This window comes from Helobdella robusta (assembly GCF_000326865.2).
Source record: "Helobdella robusta unplaced genomic scaffold HELROscaffold_4, whole genome shotgun sequence".
In the NCBI taxonomy this organism is placed as follows: domain Eukaryota; kingdom Metazoa; phylum Annelida; class Clitellata; order Rhynchobdellida; family Glossiphoniidae; genus Helobdella; species Helobdella robusta.
In genome coordinates this window covers 3,651,538-3,670,132 of record NW_008704902.1, presented here as the reverse complement: position 1 = coordinate 3,670,132, position 18,595 = coordinate 3,651,538, and the positions used below count along the sequence as shown (strand labels likewise).

The window sequence follows — 18,595 nt, the reverse complement described above, 5'->3', positions numbered from 1 at the left end:
CTACACAAATGACTTTTATGAGTTAAGTTAAGATTTAAATTTAAAAATTTGTTTGATCGTTAGTTAAATAAGTTTAAATAATTTAATTTAAATATAAGATCGTAACTGTAATTGAGTAAATTGTTCTTCGGTGTGGCAAGCAAACATTTTGTAATATTTTATAATAACATCCGTCTTTTCAAGTAAATTTCTCTCCTCGTGTTATTATTAATTAGTTTTTTAGTTAGTATTAACTATTACTATTAGTTAGCTGTTAGTACAATACATTTTAAATGATGATATCATATTTCTCAGTTTTACCATAAAATTTTTTGTAAACCAAAAAAAAACAATTTTAAAAATTCTATTATATTATAAAAAGATTTTTAAAGTAAAATCAAAATTTAAGATGAAAAATTAATAATTTGTATTTTTTTTAATTTTTTTTCTTTTTCTTATTAAAATTTTTCAGTGACACCAAAATTTATTGTGTTGATTTTTTGGCTTGAGCAGCTACTTCTGATGTTAAAATTAGGTCTTAGTTGTGTTGTTGCATAATGGCTAATCCTAATGGCTGAGAAGAGTTGAAATTAAAATTATGACTATGAATTGAGAAAAAACATTGTTCAGTCTTACACAATTTTATACATCTAGTTAAATTTTACTATATAATTTTCATTGTAATATTTAGAATTTTAGGTAAGGTTTTTCCAACAATGTTCTGTGCATTCACATACTAAATAATCACCTCTGAAAGGGTGAGTTGTGTTACTGCTACTAAAAGCTACTCTCTAGCTGAAGACACTTTTTGGTTAAATCTTAACTCGATCCAATGAAAAGAAAATGGGACATTGCTTTTCATCATGTTTAAAGTCACAAGTGTCATATAAAAACAATTCAGAGTTTTCAAAAGTTAAATTATCATCTCCTCCTCAGATGGACATGTACAACGTCATCATTGAATATGATAAGGATAAAAATGCTGTGGTAAGCGATATAGTTCTTTTTTATTTAAATTTATTTTTTTAGTGATCACAAATAATTTCATAAACTTAGTACTGTAATGGCAGTTATCAAAATATCAAGATGTGTTGTACACATCTTTGTGCATAGCAATGTATCACTATTTCCCAGTTTACTTATTGACTTGTTTATTTTGATACTTTTTTAAGTATGCCAAAAACTTCTAATTTTCAATTAATTTAATATATTCACTCCTTAATTTTTAAATCAAAATTCAAGAGGTAAGTAAGTAGTTTACAAAAAAATTTTTTTTTCATAAGAAACCAAAACCAATTGTTGATATGAAAAATCCATCTCCATTGACAAGTGACACAGTGAATGAAACAGGAGATTTCATCAACAACAACCTGCATTTTAGCTCCAAACTCTCAAAAACATCCCTGTCAACCGCCTCAGGCAACCTGTCCATGGGCAGTAACAAGCGAACTGACAACTTTCCTACAGGTTCTCAATGTGGTTTAACATTTTTTGTTGCTTTTATATTCACTTTTGTTAGTTTTTAAATTGTATTATTTGAAACCAGTTTGTTGAATTGAAATGCTCATTTGAATATTGAGTCACCATTGAAGAACGTAATGTTTGAAATTTGTTTTTTAAACTTATTTAAATAAATCAGTCAATGCAATGTGTGATTGTTATGCTAATTATATGCAACATTATCATCTTCTATAGATACATATGTTAATTCTGTTGTTACTCTACAAAAAATCGCCTGCTCAACAAAAATGTAACAATAATTTATCTAGATTCTCCTTGTAAGAAGATACAGATGCTCTATGATAAATACAAAGATAAAGAATCTCCAAACTTCATACTGGCAGAAGGGATTGAGAGGTTTTGCAATGATTTGGGTTTAAACCCAGATGACTTTGAAGTTCTTGCAATTGCATGGAAATTCAATACAGAAACCATGAGCAGCTTCACAAGGTATTTTTTCTTTTGCTTTCATATAATTCTATTATTTTCATGTTTTAGTCAACTAAAATGTTGAAGAGGTGTTTGAGTGATGGCCTTGACTACAAGTAGAATTAAACTTGTGGTTCACGTTATTTGCAAATGTTTTAAAAGTGGAATGGTATTTAAAAGCTGCTCTAATCACAAAAAAGCACCTCACAACAATTTATGAAGACTTTGACACAACTGGCTGAACAGATAAACAGACGACAGGTGGTCTAAAAATAAATCAGACAAGCTCCCATCACTTCAATTTTGAATAAGGGTTACTGCACCTGCAGAATTTTCATGCAAAATAGATCTTTATACATTAAGTATACCAAATGAATCTTTTTATTGAACAAATTGTAACGATGGTAGGCATATTTTTCCCATGAATTGTCTTCACTTCAAATTGGACAATTGTTGAAACATGTGGTTATATCATGTTACCTTGTTTTTAAATGATTCTGCATATTTTTTCCATGTTCAATATAAAAAAGATGTGAAAAATGTTCCAACAATAAAATTTCAAAATATAAAAATGATTTTGTACAATCCGAAAATGCAGTTCTATGAATGTTAAATTTTATTAATGAGTTTCAACCCAATTATTTCAATAAAATTTTGCAGTGAAGAATTCATGAGAGGCTGCCAAAGTATACAGGCACTCACAATTCAAGACATCCAAACCAAGCTTCCAGAGATAACAAAACAAGCAAATGATAATTTTAAAAACTTCTACAGGTGGGCATTCCAGTTTGGTCTGGAACCCCCTCAAAGATTTCTTCCGCTTGAAATGGCAATAGCATTGTGGGAACTTATTTTTAAAAAAACCGACCCCTTTCCTCCTTTACTTACAAGGTGGTTAGATTTTGTTAAGACGCTGGACCTAGCGACAAGCTCCATCAAAAGAGACACTTGGGACATGCTCCTGAAGTTTTTGGAAACTTTCAAATCTCATGAGCAACTACTTAGTGAATACACAGACTTAGAAGCATGGCCTAGTTTATTTGACGACTACGTTGAATTTGAGAAAAATATTAGTGATAATAACAAAACGGATTCTAATCAATATGGTTGATATGACTGCGCTATTTTAGTTAAAATTTAGGGAATGTATAGCAATTTTTCTTTTCTTTTACGTTCCTGAAATACAATTTTTGTATCATAGGACGAAGATTTGCACTTTCATTCAAATGTTTAAAACTATTAATAAACAAACATGCGACTAATTATAATATTTTACCAATTCTCTTAGCTTTAACATCTTTTAACTGTTCATTTAAAGTGTAAAGTTTCGAAACTTAGGCTTCTTAATTATTTTTCAAATACTTTTTGTAGTTTTACCTGGTAAATTAATTTCAAAGTTAATTGCTGTCTGTTTACTCGTGTTACATCACATTGCTTAGTTTTTAATTTATTTTAAATATGAGCTGCACTAATTTATGCAAGGCAAAGTAAAAATTCATTTATGAAATATATCTTCTGTAGAAATTTTTAAACATTTATTTAGAGAATATCATAAGAAAAAAGGTTATAAAATCACGAAAATAATGATCACTACAATCTATAAATTCATAACGTAACTGTTCAAAAAAATAAACTAAAAGAAAACACATGTCATAAATTTACGGTCACGAAAATGACAAGTTGCAAATGATCTTTGTGAAATAGTTTGCTACGATGCACTGATAACTCCCATCATTGCCACAATCCCAGTGAGAAAAAGAGCTAAAAAATTTAATAAGTTAGTGCAAAATACTAATTAAACTAATTAATTAATGCGGTAAGTTTATATAAAACATTTATACTTCATTTCATTGGAATTTATATAAAAAAAGTTGAATTTTCTTAGAAATGTCTAGTAATTATGTGGAGACTTATTGTGTGTGTAGTGTACATAAATGAAGAGTTTGATCCAATTAACAATAGTAAAAATGGTGATAAAAATGTTAATGAACCTGGCAAATAGTAACCCAGTCCAATAGCCAAGAACAATGAGCAAATTGAAAAACAGAAGGATATAAACTGTAGGTAGGAAGGATGAATTAAAAAAAATATTACTAATTAATATGTTTGTAAACGTTAATTAAATAAAACCAATTAATTTTAATTTTTCAAGTGTCATCACAAGTAAACATGAATAAAATTGCCAGACTAAAGTGCGGTCTTGCAAAAATCTAAAAAATTCATTACTAAAAAATAAAATTAGTGAATTTTTTATATCTGCTATTCAAAATCCATGACTCTATACAGGAAGCATGCATAAAAATGATATTTAAAACATTTTACTGTTTGATTTTTCTATGTTCCTAGCAACCAAATTTGATTTCAAGATTGCATATTTGTTACATTGTTAGTGTGATTGTCAACAGGTGATGAAGTTCAAACACAATGTACCAATTGAAATGAATGAGTTTTAGATGAAATGAAAACAGACAGACTGCACTAAATGCTGATGTAATTTTGCATAGAGTGGTTGTATGGAAAAAGATGCATGTGATGCATACCATGAGTGGATGATCCTTTTTCATCTTGTTAATGCAACTGTTTCTTCTCATGACTAACTGCTTCAATTTAATTATTTTCGAACATAACGTTGTGAATATCTTCTCATTTTCTTCAGTCCTTTACAATCAATAGACCAATGTTTTACAATAAACAAGTTGCAAAAGCACCACAAATTTTTTTAAAAATATTAGAACAGCGTTGGACAATGATAATTATGATCAACATCAATATCTTAATGAAATTATATTTAAACATTATGAACATTTTTTTAATAATGGAAATTTCAACCATTCTGAATTTTGTCGGATGACAGAGAGGACTTTCTGCCTCAACAAGTCTGATGTGAAATAGATGATTCCGACCAGACTAACAATTGTCACAAATGATGGGCTAAAAAAATAAACCAATCTGCAAAAAAAAACAATTTCTGTCAAACTAATTGAAATTAAAATAAAAATTTTCTAAATGGACAGATTTTCTGATAACCCACAACAGTTCATAACTAGATTTGATACCATATAATGGAAATTTTCAGCTTTCTTAAATATCAAATATTAAATAGTCTCACATTTTGAATGCCAGTAAATAATAGATCCTTCATGTTATTTTATAATGGATATTAATAAACATATACATTACAAAATAACAAAAAGGCTTTACTATCTACTAAATTAAATATATGTACACGTGAAAAGGAAAGCAATTCAATCATTTCATCCAAAAATGAAATCTTCTGTTAATTTTTTCATTAATTACTTGTTTGATACTCAAAACTTAAAACCATTTGACTGTTCATGAATGTTAGCTTGCTTTCATTTATTAGGACAGGAAGATTAGAAAAGATCTTTCTTTATTCAAACTTTATTTAATAACAACTTCAAACATTATTGCATAATTTACAATACTCACCCAAGGAATGCTAAACTGAATAGAGAGATAATAATTGAACGTCCAATGTCCACTGTTGTCAACCCCCAAAATGCTTGGACCATTAATTCTCTATATAAGAAAAGATCTTTCTTCAAATTTTCAACTTCTTCATTTTGTACCTGAAAAGACAAAATCATTAAGAAGTTATGTTAAAAGATTTACAATTAAAAATGGTGGGCATTAAACATATATACATTTTCAATAGACTTTCAAAACTGCACCAGATATTGTTGAAAACATCAGTTTGCCAAATTTATTCAACAAAATGCTAGCTGGATGTTCATAATCATAATGTAAGCACCCCACTACTACATAATACATTCATTAACAGAAATTTACTAAACTTAAGAATATTTACTAAATTAAAGTGTACGATATCAAATAACCAAAGCAATTCAATCATTTCATTAAAAGTTGAAATCTTTTAATCAGACTAAAAATTTGTTTCTTTTTTTTCAATTTAGGTTTATTTATTTAATAATTTGTAAATTTTTTTCATTTTAAACCATTTGACTGTTTAAGACCATTTCCTTGCTTGCATTTATTAATACAGAAAAATTAGCAAAGTCATTCAATTCAAATTAATGCTAGGGCATCTACAAAAATTATTTTAGTTAGAAAGAATCAGAATGCTTTGATCAATTTCAATGCTATATATGTTTTGTATTGAAATTGTATGGTGATCAGATTCAATCAAAATTGCAACTCTAAAAAAAGATTCAGTGAATCAGTGATAAAGCACCAAGTGCAAAAAAGCAAAACGTACAAAATAAAACCAAACTAGAAACAAAGAATTCGATCATCATCATCGTGATGAATTGCATTTTGTTTCATTGTTTCAGGTTATGCTTGGCTGATATATTTCTTATTTCTATTGTTTTGTTTGAGAACCTGCAAGAAATTAAAACTGTTGCGAAGGTAGAACAAATACTAACGACGGCCTCCATTGCAGCTCGTGATTCTCTCTTGTTTTCTTGTTCAACCAGATAAAACTGCAAACAAAATGGGGAAACAGAAAAAACGGTAACCGTTGATGCCGTCCGTTGATCGCTTTCTTTATTGTTTTAGAAGCCCGTCGTTCACGTTATCTATTTAAAACCAAAGATACGTATTGTAAATTTTTACGAACAAACATAAAAATTTAGTTAACAAAATTAAGAATTATTGAATCTTACTACATAATATATTAATCAATATTCCTGTACATTTTTTGTTTCATTTAAACGAATTAGTATCTTTATTTTTATGAAGGACTTAGTTTATCTTCTAAGTATAAGGTATCATATGGAAAAGAGAAACACTGGCTACTTTCACGGATATCACTGGATAGTTCGTCATTTTCAAATTATAATTAATATAAATGACAATTAGAGACAACTGAACTTTACAAGAAGTGTCATTAACATAAAACACACATACAAAAAACACCGCGGATGACGAATTAACACTCAAGAAGACACCTGATTGAAGAACATTAACATTAACAAGCATGAAAATCTGTTTCCAATAAACGCGTCCATATTAAAATTCAATAACTCCAAATAACGTTATGATGTGAAAGATTAACTGCCTATAGATTGTAGCAATGATTTTGATTTTTAAAGGCTTAGCGCTGGTTCTTAGGTTGATTATTCATGAATATATATGTATATATATATATGTGTGTGTGTATAAATGTATATATATATGTATATACATGTATATAAATTCTACCGAATGTTTGGCGTTAATATGTTTGTAGTTCGTTTTTTCAAAAGATACAAGTTTTTTCAAAACTACCAACATATTAACGCCAAACATTCGGTAGAATTTATAGAATATTGTAAAAATTATGGTCTATTACCAACATATGTATATATATATATATATATATATATATATATATATATATATATATATATATAATACCCGTAGAAGTACTATTTGGAGTTGTATGCATGGATTATTATTATTATGTCTCTACTGCTGCAATAGATCAAAATCTGGTTCTGTTTGAATTAAATGAAAAACTAAGCCTTGAGAAACTGAGCCCACCCTTATAAAATTTAACTCCAGAAAATGCACCAGGTGTTGACTGTTTATCTCCAGACCTGTTCGAAAAATGCGAAAGTAAATTTTTACAGCATTAATATGACATTCTAATTCCATGGCAACGCTTGCGCAAAGGTGCTGGCTTCAGAATATGAGAAACGAGAAATATGTCCACCTAAACTGTTGACTGATCAAATCATTTCAATGTGGCACAAAGGAATATCAATAATGGTGAGAAACAAGTTTGCGTGTTTGTTCCTACGCTTTTCAATATATTCTTTGCCATTATATCCATCCTCTACTATCACCAGTTAAAACTACAACACACAACCTTTGTCAGCGCAAACATAACTATCAAGTCGCCACCCAATCTACATATCAGGAAAAGAATTTCATCACAAGACACATCAAACATATTAACACTCAATAAAACTTTATCATTCCCACAACTAGTTTTTATTTAATAAAACTTTATTATTCACAAAACTAGTTTTTATTTATCGATCACCTCACTAACTCACTAAAAGTTATCATCTAGCCTATTAATTTGCGTTTTTATGCCATTACTTCATTTTATTGTCAATTTATTTTATTTCATTTATTTCATTATTATTATTTATTTTATTCAATTTTATTTTATTTCTCATGTTTAAACATTTTTCTTTCTGAGTTTTTTTTTATTTATTTATTTACTTATTTGTTTAATTTTGTGCTACTGCCTTGCATGTTGTAACAGCTTCTGCGTCTGTCAGATCCTGATTTTTAAAGAATAATAATAATAATCTTTAAGTACGTTTTCGGTTCATCGACAAAGGACATTTCCCCATTCTAAGTTTATTATTATTTATTTTAAACAGCGTTATATATATATATATATATATATAATAAAAATATATAAAATTATAATATAATTATGTTATTTATAATTAAAATTATTTATTCTACATCTAATGTAATGAACAAAAAAACAATTTATAGAATATATGGAATATATGTTATATAATACATATATGTGAAACTTATTTTTTACAGCAGTTAACTTTTATTCATGTGATAATTCCGCCAATTCTGTAGTTGATTCAATTTTAACTCGGTAAATTTTCCTCCTTACTCTATTCGTTTTTTATCACCGATTCAAAGCAGATTATATTTTATTTGTTAAACGACCGCTGAAGGGGTTAGTGTTTTAACTTTTAGACAGTGTTATCTGTTATGTTATTCATTGTATGCAATTATATTCAGCATTAAAATTAAATTAAATGGATGGTAGAAATGAAATAGAAATTATCCTTAAAAGTATGAACTTATTTATTTGACTAGTATAGCAAGTCTTGATTAGTTGCTTAGTTTGTTTTGTTTTCTTCACTCTTATGTGAATTTGTTGGATTCTTCGCTAACCCAATTTGAATTTTTTTTAGTTTTAGACTTTTTTCTGTTTACCCTACCGTCAATGCTCTATTTTTAAATTTTTGTATTGTGAATATCATTATTTAGATTAAAATGTCCGAACTTGAGGTTGATGCTCTAACTGATGAGCAAGTTTTGGAGAAATTGGTGGAATATGGTGAAAGAGTGGAGACAAAAGAACGAAAATTAAATGAAGCCCAAAAACAAATTCATAGAAAGAAATTGAAACATATTGAAGCCAGGAAGAAAATGAAAAGAGAAAAGGCAGAAAAGCAGTCTGGCGTATGTACTGCTATAGTTTTTTTTCATCTTGAAAATTATTTCATTTACTAATTAGTGGTTTTAAAAGGTGTTTAAATAATTATATTGATTAAAAAATTTACTGACGCTTTTTTATAGTCAAAATCAATTGATCTTCTTTTTTTAAATACATGTAAAAATAATTTTACAGTTAAGTCTGCAGTGTTAAAATTTCATATAATTTTAATATCTAATATGCATATCAATGCATATATATATATATATATATATATATACATATATGTATATATATATACTTAATTGTATATATATTATTTATTGATTTATTGATTGTTACTTATTTTTAAAAAATACATTTGATAAAATGCTTATTTTCAGTGTTTATATATGTTGTTTATATGCTTTGTTTCTATATTTGGTTTTTTTTTCAATTTTGATTTTGATTGTTAGTCTTTGATATGTTGGGCTTTTTATATTTTTCTTTCTATATGGACAGATAGTGTTCCCAATGTTAAATTGGACAAGTCAACTTAAATCAAAGAAAAATATAAAAAGCCCAACTCATCAAAGACTAACAATCAAAATCAAGTGAAAAAAGCCAAATATAGAAACAAATATAGAGTTTTAAACAAATCTAATAACATGACAAACGTAAAAAGTACAGGTTCGAGAACAGCAAAACGTAGAAAGATCATTCATTTTATGATATTCACCAACCCACAATTGATCAACTTTGCAATTTCTAAATCATCCCCTTCTCCCAAAGTTTTTGCCACTGTTTGCTGCTATACCATTAACTTTTACCCTTTTTTTTTAGAAGCTTCTAATAAATATTGGTTGACGCCTCTGAAAAAGATTTTAATCAAAATATTTCTGATCTAATGAATTGTCTTTAGGCTGATATCTTTTTTGATAAATTCTAATTAATGTAATTTATTTTAATTTAGAATAACAGAAGAAAAACAATTATTAGCAAACAAGCTGTCAGTGATGAAGTTCTGAACATTAAATCACCGAATGTCAATTTATTAGAACCCAACAATGCCGTTGATGATCTCAACAGCACTTTTGTTTTGTCAGGTGATCTTCAAAAACACTCCCAGATGTTACAAATATCTATGGTTGAATTATTTTTTTTATTTCAAAGTTTTTTCAGTTTCATTTTTAATTATAAAATTTGATGCTTCTTAGTCTAGCCCGGCTAAACCAATTAATCCTAAAAGCCCGTTAGCTTTGGAAGTAATAAATTCTGTTACTGGTTGCCCATTTGTTGGCGTGGAAGTTTCGTTGTATGGCTTAAATAGAGATGGAATGTGGTTGCAACTTGCTGAAAGGTAGGGTTTCGTGAGGTTATGTTTGTTATTTTGATAGTCTTGTCTTTGAATCACGTTTGTCATCAAGCCGTTATAAAAATTTTATAGTGATTTGGTGAATGGATTACATTTTCACAGGATAACAGATGAATCAGGTATGTGTCCAAACATTATAACTCGGGATTTGTTCACTTCTGGATCATACAAAATAAATGTCAACATCGCCAAATGTTTTGGAGATGCTTCATCTACCTTGAAATCAATTGAAATTGCCCTTAACATTCTTGCTCATAAATCATACAGTGTCAAGGTGTTTGCGTCACAACGCAATAGCTCTATTTTTATTTGTGAATAAGATTTTACAGTTTTTTTTATCATTAACTTTCTTGAACGTTGAAGCATTTTTTCTTTATAAATTGCGTTTATATGTTTTGTTAATTAGAATCAACATTATAATCTCTTCACCAACTCGTTTGTTGTACATTGAAATGTCCAGCATGAAATTCTTTTTAACCGTTCGTAAGTTAATTTTAGTGAAACTGCTGCTGACTCATGACAATGGTAATTTTTATATGTGGCGTTCGATTTTACTAGGCATGTATAAAATCGATAACAGCAATTAAATCGGCATCAGGTCATGTTGAAACGAACAGGGAATTGTAATGATAGATTGACATCAGATAATTACATGTAGAATACATTTCATTCGATTTAATTGTCAACCTTATCGCTTATCAAAACATCCTATAAAAGAGCAGGTATATAAAATATATGTGCGAGGGGGCAGACTAAAAATATAGGGGTTTCGATATGAAAATCGTTAACTATGCCAAAAATCGTTAACCATATAAAAGAAGTCGTCAACTTTTTTTAAATCAGCCCACGATATCCCAAGCGATAGTTCATTGAACTCAACATCATATCATGTTTCAGTTTGTTGGTTGGTTGATCCTGTCCGTTTCACGTTCTGACTCAACTTTTGCGTGTTAAGCTATTGTGGCTCATATTAGTACTAAAATGTCTGTCGTTTTGAAAATTAAAAAAAAATTGTTTGCGATTCAGCTGATAATAATAATATTAAACAGTTGCGGTTTTTATTTGTATCGTTCAGCTGATAACTATTAGATTAAACAGTTGCGGTTTTTATTTGTATCTTTCTTATTTTCTTCTTTTGTCATGTTACTTTTTTGTATGTAAATCGTGAATTTTACGTGCCAATGATTGCTTCAGATTAGATGTGTCATCCATCTTTGCAGTTGTCCATGATAGCGATAATGATGGTTATTAAGCTTCATTATTCATTGCTGTCTCTGGGCTGTTGTGATGATGTTTACAAGTGACGTGCTAATAACAGATTGAAAATATGATGACCGTTGGTATTACCTCACGATGTTTCGGCGATGATGGCGATGATAACACTGTCCTTGATGATGTCGATTGTGAAAATGATCCGTAGTCGAAGCAGTGGTGAAGATGGTTGTTATTATTTCCAAGTGATGACATGGGAAAATGATGATGGAATGAGCTGAGTTGGATGGAACTTAGTACAAAATGATGATGACAAAGACGATGATAATTCACTCATAATGACGATGGTTTGAAGACACATCGGCAGCTTAATAAATGAAATTAAAAGAGATTGTTAGTTTCTTATGCAATGAAGTGGTGGTCACATTGGTGCGAAAATGATGATGATGGTGACTGTGTATTATTGTCAGTTGTGATAATATTATGTAAGAATAAACTCATGTTCGATATAACATCATTGAGATGATCAATCAATCAATTTGTATTTATATAGCGCAACTTTTAAAAATTCAATTGTCCTCTCACTTAAATTCGCCAAAAAATTCAATTACCAAGAAGCGAAAATTAGAATAATAATATTAGAATAAAGTAATTAATGAAAAATAAACATCTTCAGAGCTGTTCAGTTTGCGAGTTTATTTAGACAGTATCTAAACAATCTATCCAGCGATGATTTATGGTAACGTTGCCGATGAAAAATGATTAGAAATGTGATGTACGTACAGCAACGATGATGTCCTGATGAGTATGCAGATGTTGTAGATAATGATTAATATTATCAATAGAATGATATCATTCGCAATATCACCATCATTCAGCTAATACTAGTTTGAAAAAATAATTAAAAACGGGTAGAATATGAGAGTGATGATGATTATGATGATGATGGTGGTGGTGGGTGATGATGATGCCGACCATGGTGATGTTGACGATGTTAATTGTTATTATTGTTATCCTTATATTACGTCGAGTATAAGATGCTGATAATGATGACGACGATGGTGATGATTGTGATCCGGTCAGTCAGCAGGCCCGGGAGAATGGTTCGTGACGAAACGTTTCAAATTTTGAACAACTCAAACAAACGAACGAGAGAAAATCAAAATACATTAACTGATCACGTATAGGCTGCGTGTGTGTGTGTGTTAGTGTATTAGTGTGTGTGTGTGTGTGTGTCTGTGTGTGTGTGTGTGTGTGTGTTAGTGTTTGTGTGTGTGTGTGTGGGCGCGGTGTGTGTGCGCAGTGTGTGTGTTGTGTTTGTGTGTGTGGTGTGTAATATTAAATAATGGTTTTATTTGAACAACAACAAGCAACAACAACATAGAAGACATCACCACACAAGCACAACAGAACAACTGCATCATTTGAATTTTATTGAGAGCAGTTTGTCGTTATTAATCATTTCGTAAGCAGACCACCGCTGGTTATCACTTTCATGTCCAACAAACTAAAGATAAGAAAACTTCAGTGTAAGAAAGAACCATGAAATCACAGATAGCATAACGACCGTTTCAAAATGTTCACCAACAACACTCCTACAACAATCGTCATTGAAATGTTGTTGATGTTTTTACCGAAACATCATCAACATCACATTATTACTGTATCAAGCGAGGCAATCAAACAAACAACAACAAATACCAAACGATGAACATCTGCGTCAGCGTAAGCAACAAACTTACACCATGACAACAACAAACAACTACAACAAAAACAACCTCTAAAACAACACTCAGCATTTACATCAACAATAAGACAACAACAAACATCTAACACAACAAAGAAACAAATATCAAACTAATTCGAAGTTCATGAAAAATGATAAGATAAGTATGAACGGAGAAGCATAGAAATCGATGCGTGCAATGAAACAAGTTCATGGTGATGTGTTCAAGTTGATTATTTTCATGAGAACCAGTTGGAACCTTCTCTTTGATATTCATTCTTTTGCATATCTATCTTTTCACATTTCATTTTCAATTGATCTACAGGCTGCTTTCATTGAAGTTGAAACTTCGGATGATGATTATGATGATGATAATGTTAATGTGATTGTAATGGTGGTGCTAATGACGATTGTGATTATAGTAATAATAATAATGATGATGATGATGATGGGGGTGGGGGTAATGGTGAACATGAGGATGATAATTGAACTGATGATTCGCTTACGTCAATGGTGAAGATTTAAATGAAAGTCTTAATAGAAAAGTGAAGCGTGAATATTGCGGATTCAATGAATGTACATATTTGCTTTTTATATTTCGTTACAATTGTAATTAATAATAAATTTAATTAATTTTAATAATATTCAAATCTGAAGATACGATTCAAAAATTCAAAAATACCATTGCATTTGCAAATATTTAAATTTGTAAAAATTATTCCGTAGTGGGTGAAAACTCAATAAGAAGAAGATAATGTGACAACATACCACGAAGAATGTCACAAACACATGATGTACGATACGCTACATCAACATCAAGATCTTCTCATATACAATTACCATCGTTATTTGGTTTGGAGGATAACAGGCAGAACAAGACATTACATTACAATTACGCTAACATTGTGTATAACATCAACGCCAGTCGTTACAACACTAAGTTGATGTCATTAGCCAACATCAGTTTAACGGTACATCGAATTGACATTACAGCAACGTTTTAACATTACAAAAACATCCTGACATCAACGTCACAGCATTTCGGCATCAATATCGTCCCAACGTCACCTCATACTAAATTGATTCAATTGAATACGACTCCCATTAAATTGAATATTTGACAAAGCTTCACAGTTTCAATCACACAACGACACAACATCACAAGATGACAACATCACAACTACAAAACAACAACAACATCATATCAACAGAACATCGCAATCATTACAATAACGAATCGCAACACAAGAACAAAATCCCAACACTACAACAATGCAAAAAAACTACATCACAACATGACATCACAACAACACAACAATACAAAAAACAACGTCATGACATCACAACAACACAACATCACACATTCTTCTTGATGGTAGCTCAGGGCGTGAAAATAAACAAATGCTTGAAATTTCACACGCACACACAGACAATGGATCTCTAGACTTATATCTGGATGAAAAATTGAAAATCGGTCTTTGACACCAAAATAAAATTATGTCATTTTCAACAGACTTTTCAACAATTGACGCAAACAAGTTTTTCTATTTTGAGCCCTTGAAAATTTTTTAAAAAATGTTTTCAGAATTTTTTAATGAGTTGGAAACCCTCCAACAATTCTAAGAAAAATGGGTTGATTTGTTTGAAGAACTACGACATGACTTTCCATAATTTCTACACATAAATTATTGATTTAAAACTTTTTGTTAACTGCTGCATTATCTACTGATTATCTACTGGTTATTACATTAACATTAAGTCTTGTCAGCATCGTCATAACCTCAATTTAACATTCATGTAGTTGGATTGATGCTAAATTGTTTGTAGGATACATAGCTACAATGTCCTTACATTTGTGGCACAATGACTTAATCATGAAGCAGACTATTGTGCCAGTTACTTCTTCATCAAATGTTAACCCAGTCATTCCACTCTTTGCACTGCACAAACACACACGCAACATATGATACACAAGCATACATACAGAGAGAGAGAGAGACAGACACACACATGCGCGCACCCAAGCACACCCACTCAAACAGACATTATTAACATCATTAACGTTATTAATTAATTTATTTACCCATTTGCGACGTTTTCATTCTTGTCACTCAGGCATTCAGACGAATCAAGTCTTTTTGCGAGCAACGAATTATTTCAATAAATTTAAAAAAAAAAATTTCAGCGTTTTTGATTATCATATTAAGATTTCTTTTTTGCTTATCTTTCATCAGCATTAAAATGATATTTATTAATCGATGGATGAGGAACGTGAAAAAAAAAGATGCTTAACAAATTTGTATCAACATTTCGCCCAACAACCGAATTCTTAAGTTATCACCATCACACCACCACCACGTAAACACATACCACCACAACATCACCAAAACATCACCACATAATAACAGGAAAGCATTGTAGAGCATTGATTGGAAGTTGCACTCACATCACACCTCATCAACCAACTCACATTTCTCTCGGCAATCAGCGTCACATAACATTCTCGAACAGTTACACTTCCAATTATTCAAATTGAATGTTCGAGTTGGTTAACACTTGAAAATTGAAAATTTGCATCACGCAGCAAGCAAATGAACCATGGGAAAAAATTGATTATTTAAGAAACAAATGAGACTTGAGAAATAAATTATAGAAAGGACTTGTTAGAAATAGAGAATATCCACAATTATAAATGTCCTCCGACTAACATGAAATATCAAATAAACGATATAACATCTTGTGATTAAAACAACAGCATTTTTGTGTTATTTGTCGTTGTCGTTGTTGTTGTTGTTGCCTCTACGTGCATGTAATTTTAAAATGATCATTCCATCATACTTCATACATCATCTTCATCATATAAGTGACATGGCAAACAAACATGCTTCAAAATGCTCCTCCTCTGATGAATTCAAATTCATTGAACAGATTTCGGACAAAAAGTCATTAATTCTGTAAACAGCAAACACAACATAACACACTTTTTAAAAATCACCCCTTCTACGAATATTGACAAATTGATGAGTGATCTACGTGTTCTATTGTGAGTGAGTATCGGCCAAGCATTATTCTAGACAATCATGAACTCTGAACTTTCTGTGGTTTCATGAAAGTTGTTGAATATTTTAAAAAAGGTTTTCAATTCAACTTAATGTACAAGTACCACAACAATAGGTTTTCAATCAGCATGTTAATTTGAAGGTAGGAAAGCCTTTGCAAGGTGATATAATTTGTAATCCTTAGTAACACTGACTGGCCGGACATCAAAGTAGTGTTGACAAATTTTTTTTACGGTGGACGTTTTCGAAGATGAAAAATGTTTTGGTGTGGTGTGTAATTGCGTCACATCTCGCTGACTGCAATCGTCAAGTTACGTGCACAAGTTACGTCTTGTTCGCAGTTCTTAAATTTTATTTGCCTGTTTGTTGGTTGGTTTGTGTGTCTGTTTGTTTGTTTATTTGCTTGTTTGTTTGTGCCTACTACAAATATTTCATGTCACCATCGTCATCATTATATCTAATTTTTAATTTTTTTCTCATCAATAATGTTAAAGGGTTTATCGACGACATCACCAATCCTATCAAATCAAGGAAACAAATAAACAACCAAACAACCAACAAACTAGCCAACCAAACAAACAACCAGCCAACCAACCAACTAACCAGCCAACCAACCAGCTAACCAACCAACAAACCAAACAAACAACCAATAAACAAACAACCAATAAACAAACAAACAACCAAACAAACAACCAACCAACCATCCAACCAACAAACAAAATGGCGATGAATGTGAGTGATGATGACACGTTGTTGCAATGCAGCGTTGTCAGGAAGTGAGGTTGGTTTAAGTCTTGTGAAGTGACGTTTATAACTGTTTCCCGAATTTCGGAATGACGATGATGATGTCGTTGTTGTTGTTGGTGATGATGATGTTGTTGTGGTTCATTTGCTGATGATGAATATGATGATGACGATATCAAGATCACTCAGATCTTGATAACGATGTGGATGGGTGTTAGTCACAATGATGATGATAACTTGGTGAAAAAAAACGTGGTGATGGTGATGATGATGTATTGAAGATAATGATGATAAAGATGATGACGATGTTGATGTTTCGATGATGATGTTTGTGATGATGGTGCTGATGATGATGTTTTCGTGGGTGGTTTGATGATGATAATGATGGTGGTGTGGTAATGTTGTTTGTGGCGAAATGGCGATGACGAAAGTTGCGGCGATAAACGTTGCATTGCTATTACATTATCATCATCAGTATCAATACCATCATCATCATCTTCATCATCATCATCACTTTCGTTATCATTATCATCACCATCCTTATCCTCATTACGATCATCGTCTAAATCATCGTCATCATTAAACTATTAAAAATAATTTTTATAAAAAGTTTTAAAAACAAAATAAATTATCTTTCATATTTTGAATAAATAAATAAATGTACACTGGCACATCACACACACACATACACACTTACACACACATACACACCAACACAAACACACACACATACAAACAAACAATAACATAACTATCAATTGTTATATAATATATTTCTATTTAATAGATATGCAAATATAAATATTACTACATCACTTTCGAACACACACGCGCGCACAGGCACATACATATATAAGCACATACAAACACACACCACACACCCACATATGCACTCACACACACACACACTCACACACACACACACAATAGACCAATATTTTTACAATATTCTATAAATTCTACCGCGTTAACGCCAAAAATTTGGTAGAATTTATCGAACATTGTAAGAATATATATATATATATATAAGCACATACAAACACACACACTCACATACACACACATTTATAAGCAGCACATACAAACAGCAAATAGGGAGGGAATAACAAAATTATGCATAACGGCCATCCAATGAGCGTTTGATCGGTTAATAGATGCGTTTCGAATTATATATATATACACATATACATATATATATGTATGTATATGTGTGTATATATATATATATATTTATATGTATATAACATTTATATATGTTTATACAAATATGTATAAACGCCGTATTATACACGCAAACTGAATGTATGGAATGGCGAGCGAGTATAAAAGACGAATAAATGAGTGGAAGTTTGTGGAGTTCCCAACTAAACATATTTTGTTCTGACGATGTCTTGCCTTTTATAATTTATTTTATACTTGAATATTGA

The 18,595-nt window shown here is 30.5% G+C and overlaps 2 protein-coding genes across 2 annotated transcripts; one reads left to right on the top strand and one right to left on the bottom strand.

The window, feature by feature from the left end:
• Positions 1-3,572: 3,572 nt before the first annotated feature.
• Positions 3,573-6,899, bottom strand: HELRODRAFT_162445 (hypothetical protein; the record flags this gene model as incomplete). Its single annotated transcript, XM_009024646.1, has 6 exons — positions 3,573-3,669; positions 3,900-3,966; positions 4,712-4,857; positions 5,359-5,498; positions 6,315-6,371; positions 6,840-6,899. The coding sequence occupies 6 exons, from the start codon at positions 6,897-6,899 to the stop codon at positions 3,573-3,575; spliced, it is 567 nt and encodes a 188-aa protein (XP_009022894.1).
• Positions 6,900-8,910: 2,011 nt separating this feature from the next.
• HELRODRAFT_162444 (hypothetical protein) lies at positions 8,911-11,300 on the top strand (the record flags this gene model as incomplete). Its single annotated transcript, XM_009024645.1, has 5 exons — positions 8,911-9,099; positions 10,026-10,199; positions 10,270-10,412; positions 10,530-10,701; positions 11,271-11,300. The coding sequence occupies 5 exons, from the start codon at positions 8,911-8,913 to the stop codon at positions 11,298-11,300; spliced, it is 708 nt and encodes a 235-aa protein (XP_009022893.1).
• Between the last annotated feature and the right edge of the window lie 7,295 nt (positions 11,301-18,595).